At 44.5% G+C, this 12,296-nt stretch overlaps 1 protein-coding gene across 1 annotated transcript in view; it reads right to left on the bottom strand.

Annotated features, from left to right (window-relative positions):
- LOC127471245 (unconventional myosin-X-like) overlaps window positions 1-12,296 on the bottom strand; it is a 90,810-nt gene that overhangs the window by 60,551 nt on the left and 17,963 nt on the right. The window contains exons 3-6 of the mRNA XM_051787994.1: window positions 10,366-10,524; window positions 6,126-6,313; window positions 5,813-5,947; window positions 1,278-1,402 (exon numbers count right to left, since the gene is read on the bottom strand). Coding sequence (XP_051643954.1) covers window positions 1,278-1,402; window positions 5,813-5,947; window positions 6,126-6,313; window positions 10,366-10,524 — 607 coding nt within the window. The remainder of the gene's footprint in view (window positions 1-1,277; window positions 1,403-5,812; window positions 5,948-6,125; window positions 6,314-10,365; window positions 10,525-12,296) is intronic.

Raw genomic sequence — 12,296 nt, 5'->3', positions numbered from 1 at the left:
AAAAACATTCAAGTGACATATGCACATATTTCTTGATGATTGACAAAGAATCTTCTAGACACATTGGGATGAACCCTGTAACAAGCAGCAAATCATTAAATAACTGACACTTTGTGAAGTAGGTGAAGAGTGGTCCTAAACATCATCTCGGATCATCCTCTCTACTCATTTTCCAAGGAGGTATGATTTGCCAAAGAAATATTTAAAAGGGCAGAGTCAGATAGAGCATAGGCAACCTAACAAAGGATGAGCCACATTAGGAACACCTAGAAAGATTAGAGTCTACTCTAATCTGAAAGTCTGTATTGCTCACAGCAAGTCTTGCATCAGTTCTCATTGCTTCTGCAAGAGACCACTATCTTTAATCTACTGACAGCACAGAGAGCAGAGACTAAACAATGCAAGCCTGTTATTTACAATGGTAGTAAATTCATCTGGCTGCTACTCCAGTGGAAACTGGTGTGGTTTGCAGTCATCAGCAGCTTTGAACATCACCATCAAGAAATGTAGCCAAGGCAGCTTTACCTGCCTCATGTAGACAAAAGATAGGTCTAATCCTTTGGGAGAGAGCTCCATGGGCATACAGGGAAGAAAGTCATCATGGCACAACATAATTTGACTATATCCAGTCTTCACTGTCCTTGTCACCAGAACAAGCTCCTCATGGAAGTGGTCATGGCACCAAGCCTGTCAGACTGCAAGGAGCATCTGGATGATGCTCTTAAGGCATACAATTTCAATTTAGGTAGTCTTGAGAGGAGCAGGGAGTTGGACTCAATGATCCTTATGTGTCCCTTCCAACTTGAAATATTCTTTGATTCTAGGATTAGGGTTACAAGGTCCACTGGAGATGGCAGCCCAAAACAGGGAGTCATAATTCTCTTCTGCATCCAAATATTCTGCAGAATATAGTGATTCTTAGTTTGGTCTCACAAATCCATTGGCAGAACTAACATAAAGCAATAATTTTATGGGGAACAGACAGGATGCAATCAATGTGGCAGCAAATTCCAGGGTTTTAAGTAACATGTGTTGAGATTGCCAAAGTGAAAAGTCAAACTATGTCCCTATCTAATGCAGTACCTAGACGAAAGGTTTCTACAGTTAGGTGCTGCCGAGCCACAAAACAAACACTTATTCTCTCTTTAAGTTGCAAATTTTCCCACGGTTATAAACTGGCTTTGAGAAACTGTGACAAGGGATTTCCTGACCCGCACTGAGCATCTCCTCATCTTCACTTACTCCATCCATTCCTGGTCCACTGAAGAAAAGGATACAATCAGTTACTCGGCCTCCCTGGATGTGTCCATGTTGAGAGAAGTGCAACTGGATGAACTTGCCAAAGCGGCTGGAGTTGTTGTTATAAACTGTCTTGGCATTTCCAAAGGCCTCCAGAATGGGACTGCAGAAATGAGGCAATGAAGATATGATTAGTGGTGGGATATCATTAAAACAAAGCATGTGCCCAGTCTTTTGACATTTGCACAGAGCGCTCTGCCACGAGAGATTAATTTGTTACAGCACCAGCCTGGACAAGCCAGGAGAGCTCAAGGGCAAGGAAGAATGGCAGGAGCAATTTAACACGCTGATAGATAAATTTTAAACCTTTGGGATTGGAGTTAATTAAATCAGTCCCCAGTCCACATGGGCAGCTGGTGCTCACACTGTCAAGGGCATTCCCCACCAATGTGGTTTCAGGAAATGAAAGGTGGCAAGACCCAGCCAGGTTGTGTCCTTAACACAGCAGCATCCTGTGAATGGGACTGTATTATTTTCGTGATTTTCAGAATCATCAGACATATAGGGCAAACATTCTGTAGCTTTAAACCACATACTTCTATATTTGTTCTACCTTTTTTATTTCTGCCTTTGAAATAGAAAACAGTATAAGACATTTATTAAAATTACAGGCAAACATCTTCCAACTAACAAACAGTAATAAAACGATCTGTTTAGTACTGAAATTTGATACTGGAACACACAAGCCCTTGTTACCTAAATCTTGCTTAGGCTGATTCAAGCCACATGGTTTCCAAGTAGAGGGACTATACACACACAATAGATTTGAAAGCTACATTCTAAGAGAGCCACATCATCCACTTCAGGAAAAAAAAAAAAGTTGAAAAAAATCTATCACCAAACATCAGAGAGGTGATAAATTGAAGATAAATTGTCTCCTGTCACCTTCCTGTCTTCAGGAGGTTCATACAACGTGGAAAACAGTGAGTTGAAATGCAGCTTGGTTCTTGCTTCACAGAATAGGTAAAGGGAAAAGCCTAAGCCACTCAAATTGACATGCTGAATTCAGGTTTAAAAATATTCATTTCTGCAATTTGGTCAATTCTAAAATAATCTGGAGGCCTGACAAGCAAGGGGTCATAGAGATGCTACTAGAACAGCCTGCACATTGTCATGTCTAATTTTAAAACATATATAGTTTAAACAAAAATTATTACCATTATTACCCTGAGAAGTATTGGCATTTAAATATCTCTATCGATCTACTGTGCAGTTCCACTGGAGACTGGGGCGGATATGGGATTATTTACAAGTTTATAAATATAGCATCAAAAGACACCACTGGAGCTTGCAGAAAGCTTCAGGTCTTGCAAGTGTTTGCTAAGGGAGGGCTGTGATTGGGGGAAACACTCAACAACCTTCAGGAAAATTCAGGGAGTATTTTCATAACTTACCTCTTGAAACAATCACCTCCAAGAAACAAGCATAAAAATGAAAATTACTCTGTTATAACACATTGCAATTATAGAAATGCCAGTTAGAGAAATTTGTAAGGAGGTAAGTTCCTTGCCCTGGAGAATCTGAACTCCAAGACCCACAACTCCAAAACAAGCATGTAAATAAGGACATTGCACAGGAATATCCCACTGAGCAAACCAATGCCATGAATCAACCAGTTTAATGGGGAGAGCCAGAAAAAGGGAGGACAGAGTTATGTTATGTGACCACCACAGTTGCAGTGAGAGTGCAGGAACCAGCCTGCCAATCTTTATGGCTGTAAATCATGTTAAAATAGATAAGAAAAACACAAGGAAATATCTTTACATTTTAGTTTGGCAATGGGCTCACGTATATAAGTGCTGACGCCTTTCAGACATAGGGAAGAAAATAAGCAGATGCGTGTCTGAGGCTGGCAGCAGTTGCAAGGCAGAGCAGCGAGGGTGAGCTGGTTCAGTCGGGAATGAGGGCAGATGCCTGGGCCAAGCAATCTGCCCACACCAGCAGCACATCACAACGTGGCACTTGGTGCAGCAGCAAACTGTGAGGAGGAGCAGCACATCAGGAAGATGATGCTGGTTGCTCAGCTGGATGTGGGCAGGGTGTGCTCCAGGATTCAAAATGATGGGGACCAGTTTCAATGGAGCAGCAGAAAGCAAAGTCTGGAATTTAGAAATAGTGCACCATATGCAGCTTCAATATTGAGATGCACAGTTGATGACAAAAAAGGAAGATTTGAAGACTTGGGGGGATGAATAACAGGAAAGGTGGCTATGCTGTCAGCAGTGGCACCCAACATGGAGAAGGGAACTTCAGAGTGAAGCAAGCAAGAAAAAAAAGCTGAAAGTTAGCAGAATTTTTAATGAACTAATGGAGATTTTCAAGAAAGAAAAAAAGTGCCAAAGGAGTTTTCAGAGCCTGATTTATGAGAAATACACCAAGCCTGAATGTTACAACACAAGCAAGTGATAGAAAGCTGATGGAACACTTTGTTTGCAATGCTGCCTGAAATTGAGAAAGAATCCAGCATTGTTCCTTGGTATGTGCTGGGCTGCAAGCATGAAAATCCACCATAAGCCAACCGGAGGAGGGCCAGTGGCAGAGCAAGTGAAGCTGAACCCCAAACACAAAGTAGGCTTCATAGGAGTGGCAGCAGCTTCTGGGTCTGGGCCAGGTCTTCAGCTTCTCGTCTTCAGCGAAAAGGTGACAAATCAAATTCTCTTGCACTCTCATTGCAATAGCTCACGTAGCACTAGAGACGTACACAGAACAGGTCACAAGCTCTTACTTCACTCCAGCTCACAGCTGTGTCATCTTACAGACTCAGGAATCACCTATCCACCATCCTAAGCTCTCTGGATCACTGTCAAGTTACCACTTAACTGCTAAGCATGCTTGAGCCTTCTAAGCTGCTTGCCTTAAAGAAGATTTTGCAGATCTTGAGTCATGACTGTACTGCACTTCAGAGCTTTTTGCAATTTGCCTATATCCTTGGTAAAATGTGCACACCTGAAAAGTATAAATCATCCAACAACAGTCTCTCAAGCAGCAAGTCCAAGGGCAACAGCCCTTCTGCTCAGTGTTGTTCTGCTTATAAGGATCCTAAAACCCACAATGCTCTCACAGCTGCCATACTACACACTGCAGGTCTGCTTAGGCTATTTTCACCACAGTTCCCTGTAGCTTTTCTGCATCACCATCTTCCAGGAAACATTCCTTCTCTCTACACTCTGAGCCCTGAAATATGCCACTTGCATGCAAGTCACTTTCACACAGACAGTTCAAAGGATTCCAACTTATTCTTATTAGATCCTGTTGCAGATATCTGATTTACTCCTCTGGAGGTTTCTGCAACTATCACAGGCTCCAGCTAGGACCAACCTACCATCTCAACCTTGGCAATACCAAACTGCAGGACCCCCAGCAAGGTTCTCCAGTCATAGGTAAGACAGTCTTGTGCTGAGAAATTTTGTTTAATTTAATTTATTAAATAGAATTCAGGTATTAAAGAAAAGGAGGACACAAACAATAAGACAGCCACTGAATTAAACATTCTTCTTCCCTCTTTCCCAGGCTTACCTAAAGTCAAACACCTACTGATCTCCTTTTCTTAGCCTCAGCTTTCATTTTTACCTCAGGTTACACCCAGTCCCTCAAAATTCCCCCAAGGCAGCACAGGAACCTGGGGACGCACACACAGGACTATTTCTCTCTGTCACTCTACTTCCTTGTTTTCTCTGCTTCTTTTTGTCTCTTAATGCTTTTCCTCAGCTGCGGTTTGCCTCTTCAGGTTTTTCTGACACTTTTTTCCTTTGTGTACCTGTTCCAGTGTGGGTCACCTGTCCCTCAGGGGTGTCCCTGCCCTTGCATGGGCCATGGTCCCTCAGGGGTGTCAGGACCTCTTTCAGCATGAAGGATTTCCCCCAAAGCATGTCTCCATCCCCTCATGGCTCCTGACTTCTCTCCCAAACATGTTTGATCTAGCTGCCATGTGCTTCCCTGCCTGCCTGATGCCCTACCAAGGTTTAGGTGGGTATTGGTTGTTCCCTGGTGCCAGCTCCAGTTGAGACCAGCTGTGACCACCTGGGGCCCCTTACAGCTTCCATGGATGTTCTCCATGATATCAGTTGCCTGGACAGCAGGAGAGCTGCAAGGAGGCCCATGGGACCCCTGAGGGCAAGACATTCCAGCAGCCTGAAACACATGGAGGCCAGGGGAGAGCAGGGGCAAATGAAGGAGACCAGGAATCAGAGCACGACAGACACTCACTGTGAGGACATCCACAACCGAGAGGTAGAGCATTAATTCTCTGGCTGCCATGCACACCCTATGTTGCTGTTGGAAAGAAGCCTAATCCATCCGTGGACAGCTGGGAGAGCAGCCAGGTGAGGCATCCCGGCAAGACCGCAACCTTCGCATTTCCCTGACGTGACACCGTTCAGCTCTGTGATCCTCACTACTCAGGTCTGGCTCCATCCATGGCCCGGTTGCCCAGAAGGCAGGGCCCCCCCAAAGGCAGGGGCCCCCAAAAGCAGGCTGACTCAGCACGTTGGGTGCCCATGAGGGTGGACTGTACCTGCTTTCCAGGATGGCTTCTTCCACGCAAGTGCTCTTCTCACACACAGGGGCCCCAAGGGAGGTCTGGCTCATGGCTGACAAGAATTTCAGCAGCAACTTGGTGCTCTCAGTCTTTCCAGCTCCACTTTCTCCACTGTTAGGAAAAAACATACATTTCATTTACAAATCCAGGACAGACAGAGCTGATGACCATCCCACCCACAGCACAGAAGAGGGATGGTGTGGATATTTAGGCAGATGCCAATGAAAATGGAACAGCGGGAGCAAGGCATGTGATGCAGCGAGGGAGTAGCCGGTTCTTCATTTCTAACCTTATCAGAACACACTGGCTGTCATGACGCTTCCACAAGCAGCAGTAGCACTCGTTAGCAGTGGCGAAGATATGGGGAGGCAGCTCACCCAGCCGGTGCTGTCTGTACAGGTCTATGGCATCCACACTGTACAGACCAGGGATGGGTTTGTAGGGATTTACTGATGCCAAGATGGAACCAATGTTTGTCTAGGGGGAGAAAACAAAACACAGCAAGGAAATAAAGCTCCTGGAAAAAAAATAAAAAGATCATGACAAAGCCAGACCCTGAAATAACTCATGGTGAAGGGAGAAAGCCTATATAAGGATGTTGAGCTTCGGCAGAGAGCTCCCCAGTTTGGCAAAAAATGTCAAACCACAGGGAAGGGGCTGCACAATTGGGTATGGATGGGGCACTCTGAATTTTGCTGCTTTACAGTATAACATTCTTATCCTGTTATCTTTGCTAAATTAGGCTTACACAGTTTAAGAACATGAAGCCATCTTCATACCCATCTATCTTGCTGTGCTTGAGTTGAACAGCACAGCCAGGACTGAAGGAGTCTCAGGAGACACCTTCAATGCCCCCTATACACAGTCTTAAGTGGAGGGGACTTGGGAGGGTTCAAGAACCACCTCAACAAAGAGGTGTGACACAGACACACACACACACATGCACATACATGTGCAAAGAACCACTACAGCATATAATTTTTCTTCTGCTGAAAAATGCTGTTTGGAGCAGCTTAAATCATTTTGTAAACCAAATCAAAATTGACAGCTGAAGACAAAGCTCTGGATTTCAAGTCAAAACATTTCTACATTTTCTAAACATTTTATTCTGAAAATATTTATTTTGAAAATCTCACAGTTCAAAAAAGAGGTAGTAAGATTTAAAATAAAGTACCTAGAGCCCAATATTGAATTTCAAATGTATTATATTGTGAAGTCAGAAGGAAATTAATTTTGTTTTTTGGGGCATGACTTTTTCGGTTCAGCCAACCAGCTCAAATCCAGTTATTCTCAGAGCTGCAGTTCAGAGCATTGGTGCCACCTCTCTGCTAACAATGGCTCTGTAATATGGTCAACATCCATCTGAAATCCTGCTGCTGGAGCAGTGGCCTATCTCACAGGGACATCTTGGACTGCTCTACTCCAAGAATACCCATTCTTAGCAGAGGTGATACAGGAAACACTTAGATTGCTGCAGTAGGTGCCAAGCTTTGTGGTAAGGCACAACATCTAGTATTATTTCCAAATCATGAACTGTGAGTCACCACATACATATAAAAGAATTTGAATGCATCCACTGGAGAAGCTGTAAATTAAACACTTGGTGACAAGAAAGATGCATCCTGCCAAATGAAATCTGGGGCCACAGCGATGACAAGCGGCTGAAGCCAGAAGCCAGATGGATAAGATACTGTAGTCACCAAAATATTTAAAACTCATTTATTAAAGCAGCAATCAGAGATCATCAGGGAAAAAAAAAATCTCCTAGGCCAAATTGCATTATCAGTATGAACAGGCTATCATAGAACTAAGTCCTGAGGACCCTCTGACATGGACCTCTGTGGGTAGAAATATAATTCATTGGTGATAAAAGCAATAAGCAAGCAGATGATCTTTGGCCAGACAGGTGGAGGGAAAGAGGAAAGCATCGAGTGAGAAAACATGGACTGGGGACAAAGCATTGTACAAGCAGTTGAGGAACAGACATTGTCCAGAGACTATAAGATAGAGATGTTCATTCTAACTCTTCTCCCAGACCTTCAGAGCATCTTCTCCTCTCAGATGCTTCATTTTGCATTTCCCAATCTAGTTTCAGCTCCCCCAAGGAACAGAGCTCCTTTCCAGATAACTTTGAAGTCCTTTGGAAAGGACTTTCCAGAACTTCTTCCAGTACAGCCATCTCTTTCAAAGGTGTTTCTAGGAAACTCCTCCATCTCCAGTTGCAGTCTCCTCATCACCTGCATTCCCTTATCGACAATTTCTATCCACAGTTTTTAACAGCAGTAGCATTTTGCATCAACTACGTACATACTGGCTACTCTATTAGCAAAGAAGTCTCCAAAGAAGGACAAACTGCATGTGGCATGTCTACTTCTCAAGACAATAAATCCTACTTGGATCATTAGGCATGGATTGCTCAGGACAGCACAAAATGGGGCAGTACGGCCCCTGACTTATTTCTACATCACTCACATTATGTTGGGTCTACTTTTACTAAAGAATGCAGGAATTGCAAGAATGAAGGGGGAAGATGCACACCTAAAAATTGCAGGTTGTTGCTGTGCTCACATAATTTCCTTAAACAATTGGGTAGAGCTTGAATAGTATTTATCGGAATACTATTCCGATAAACAAAAGCTACTGCTGTAGTAAATCAATCACACTATCACACTAGTCTAAATATACTGCTACTTACACTCCCTATCAGAAAGAATCACCTTTAGGAGCTCATGGTAGGATGCCTCTAGGCATACAGTTCAGAGCTGCACTTTTTCACAGCAGCTGTCCACTTCCTGTTCTCAGTTGTCCATCCTCTATTTAATTATTTTTATTATTATGTATTTATTTTTAATACTAATTATCAGTATTCCAGGTTACCCATTCCTACAGGTGATCTTTGTTTTCCAGAAAATTATATTTCTCACCTACTTCTGATCTCTCTGATTTTCTTCCAAATGTTTTTGTCCCTGACTGATAGGCATAACTCCTCTCAGCACAGCTTCAGCTGCAACTTCAGCCTCCTATGTTCTATCTGTGGAGACTGCTGAGGATGATACTAAATGAACTGCAGCCCTGCACCATTCATGGTATTCACAGAGCATTGCAAGTCATTAGGTGGCACTACAGCTGACATTCTCAATTTCTGCTTGAATGAAAACTATATGCAGCTGGGCTACGCCAAAAAGAGTGATAAGGTAAGTGCAGTATTAATGTCTGTGCTGTAGAAATGCAAAACAGCACTGGTATGGTTTGGTGTCCTCTAGGTCAGAGAGTGCTCAAGCATATACCCAAATACAGTCCCACTCTGAGGTGGGACTTACAGTGCTTCACTGTGGGGCTCTTCCCAGTGCTGAACATGTTGCAGAGGTCAGGCCCCTTCATACATCTCCAGAAATTTCAGACGAGAAGTGCACAGCTGACATTCATGCACTATGCAAAGGCAAAAAATGCAGTGTAAAGGTGTTAAACTTTAACACCTTTATGCAGGGATGGAGAAGGCACAGAACTAATGCTGAATAAGAGAAGGAATGACACATCAGAGCTAGAAGAAAGGCTTAAGGAGATATAGCTGCTGTGACACTGTCCCAGTGCTGGTGTAGTGGCATTTCTGGGACAAGGTGGAGATAGAAAAGGAAGAGAATCCTGCCCTGCATTTTAAGATGTGAGGAAGAGGAAACAGGAGGGATATATTCAAATGGGCCAAGAGCTACACAGACACATAGCATGTGTCAAATACAGGATAAGAAGAGCAGCAAGGACATGGGACATCAAAATAGTGTGTGCATGTGGGTACTGTCACAGGGTCACAAGGCTGTGTTGATAGATGACAGGCAAGGGGGCCTACAGAAAAAAAAAAAAAAAAAAAAAGAGAATTTCTGCATCCAGTGCAGAAGATGGTTCAGAAACAGGGTCACTTTACTGATAATTTCCTGGAATACAGGTGCACATGGTCTGGTTGTCTTGATAACAGTTGCTATGCAACACAGAAAGAGATTTACATTTTTTCTGTCATAATCTGAAAAATTCTGTGTGCACACAGCATGGACAAAGAAGGTAAGAATAAAGCAAGGTAAGGCAGTCTTCGTAATATATTCTTGTCTCTCCAAGTCTCACGGAGTAGTGTGCCGTCCCAGCACTCCAGGGATGCCTCATCCCAGGTGTGCTTTTCCTCACAAGTCCCTTTCCTGACACCTGTCTCCTTCCTGAGGCCCTGAGAGGGAAATTAGGAGATGCCTTGAGTGCAAGGAGAGCAGAGCAATTAAAAAAAGGCACAATTGCATGTAAAAGCAGAAGAATTAGGCAACAGGTTTGCATTCATGTTTTGGAAGTTCTTCCATAGATGCAAAGAGGCCCTTGTGGTAGGGGTGGTATCTCACAGGGATGATGGAGCTGGCAAGGCAGAAAATCCCCTCCAATTCCTATCCACATGAAACAATACTCAAGAAACAAGGCTAACATGCAGAGTGGCATCCCTGAAGCTAAACAAAAACCATTAGCCAGAAGGGATGTCGCCCAGCCTGTGCACTTACATAGATGTTACCCTGTTGGTAGCGCTGGTGCAGGTTAAGCAGGATGGCAGCTTCATGCAGATCTCCCAGCATGGACATGTCTTCTACACCATCAGTGCTGGTCTGGTGCATTGGCAAGACCTTTTCCCTGGAAAGGGAGGCCTTGGGGTACTGGAACACCTGGAAGAATGGGGAAAAGGACAAATAAGGTCATGATACCTGGGCACATGGTCTGATCTCTTATCAGAAACATGCACCTTTATACTTTGGCACTGGAAAATGAAATGAGTAAGGCCCAGGTCTGCTCCCTATTTTTAGGGATCCTTCCTCTTATTGGTATCCTTCCATTCCTGTCCCTACCTATTTGAGCACTTTGGCCAGAAACCATACAGCATACTCCCTTCTTTTGCCAAAGAGTCAATCTCTCACCTTCACTATTGATGAGGACAAATCAGTGCAAGGTTACTTGATTTCCACTGAAATCTCCTGAACAGGAACAGGACACCAGCCTCCAGCTGTACTAGGCTGCACAGGTATTACATACCCCACTCATGACTGCGAATATTGATGGCAGCTGCTCCCATGAGACCAGGAACAGTCTTTCACAAAAAACACAGATGGGATCATGTCTCTGACTGTGGGGAAGTAGAGGCAAAGCTTATTTACATTCCAGGTTTGGCCCTGCATTCACTGTAGAGGCAGCCAGAGAGCATGTGGGAGAGGTTATCATGTCAAGAGCAAAGAAAAGAAAGCAGATGAGAAGCCAAATAAAGTAGTGACATCCTCTGTGTGTGCTGGCATGTACGTATATGATACAGCTTTCAAAATATTTGTACAGTGACACCTATTAAATTCTATCACTGCTCTGGGAAGTACCCACTTCTCTCTCTGTGCAGTTGCACTCTTCTTGCCTCAATTGCTGCACCCTTCTTCCTGTTAGAGCTTCCTCCTCCTCAATAACCCACTCTTCATTTATCAGGTCATCTTCTTCATTCCCTTTCAACACAGCTGAGATTATGTGACTGTTCCCCTCCACCACAGGCACATCCCAGCCCTCCTTTCCTCCTCCTCAAGCACGATGCTGGCATTTCACAAAAGTTATTTCAGTTGCTTCCCACTCTTGGATTCAACCATGTGCCATCTCCCACCCAGCATCCAAAGCTGTTCTAGATGGTAAGACCCAAGATAGACAGATGGGAGACTTCATATAGGCAGCCTAGAGAAGGAAACTGGTCCACGGTAACCCTTCCAAAGAAACTTGGGTTTTTCCTTCCCTTCTGGGGCTCCGGTCTCTACCTCATTTCCATCCCTGCTTGTCAGCCCTCCTGGGTGCCAGCAAGAAACTGACAGGCTCCACAGAGAACCAACCATGATCTATAGCATTGATCTAACTGGTTTCTCCTGCCTGCTTTTCTGGTGTGCTCAGACTGCTGTAACTGCTAAGGAGAGGCCATCTCTGCAGCTGCAGGCTGCAGACAGAATGAGGTCACCCTGCCCCCTCTAGCAAGCCACCCTTGCGAGTCCCTCGCAGGGCGCTCACACTGCAGCACGCTGCAGGTGCCCAGCAAACACCCCTTCTGGGCTCTGAGCCAGTGCAGGGCAAGAATAATCCAGCACAGCATCCTTTTATGAGATTGCCATGATGCCTGCACAACTGAAAAGCAGCTCTGGTCCTGGAGGGAGCTGGGGAGAAGCAGGCTCGCTCCCCCAGGTGTGTTCATCGCAGGTCTGCCCAGTCGCATCTAATGCGGCAAGGGCTTGGTTTCTTCCACTGGCAGACTGCACCACAGCCCAATTTTTTTCACCAGCCAGGAGACTTTCAAAAATACACAGTTCATGTTCATGAACAGTGTAGAACAAAGCCCAGTCCAGAAGACAGGCTCTCTCTCCAGGCCTCTCTGGTCACTGCCACACCAATTCTGCACTTGGGTATCAGAGGGGTATGACTGCCA

This window comes from Manacus candei, unplaced genomic scaffold (assembly GCF_025592945.1).
Source record: "Manacus candei isolate 608988 ecotype Guabito, Panama unplaced genomic scaffold, ASM2559294v1 h1tg000023l, whole genome shotgun sequence".
NCBI lineage: Eukaryota > Metazoa > Chordata > Aves > Passeriformes > Pipridae > Manacus > Manacus candei.
The sequence above is the reverse complement of the archived record's forward strand: the minus strand, read 5'-3'. Positions and strand labels throughout refer to the sequence as shown.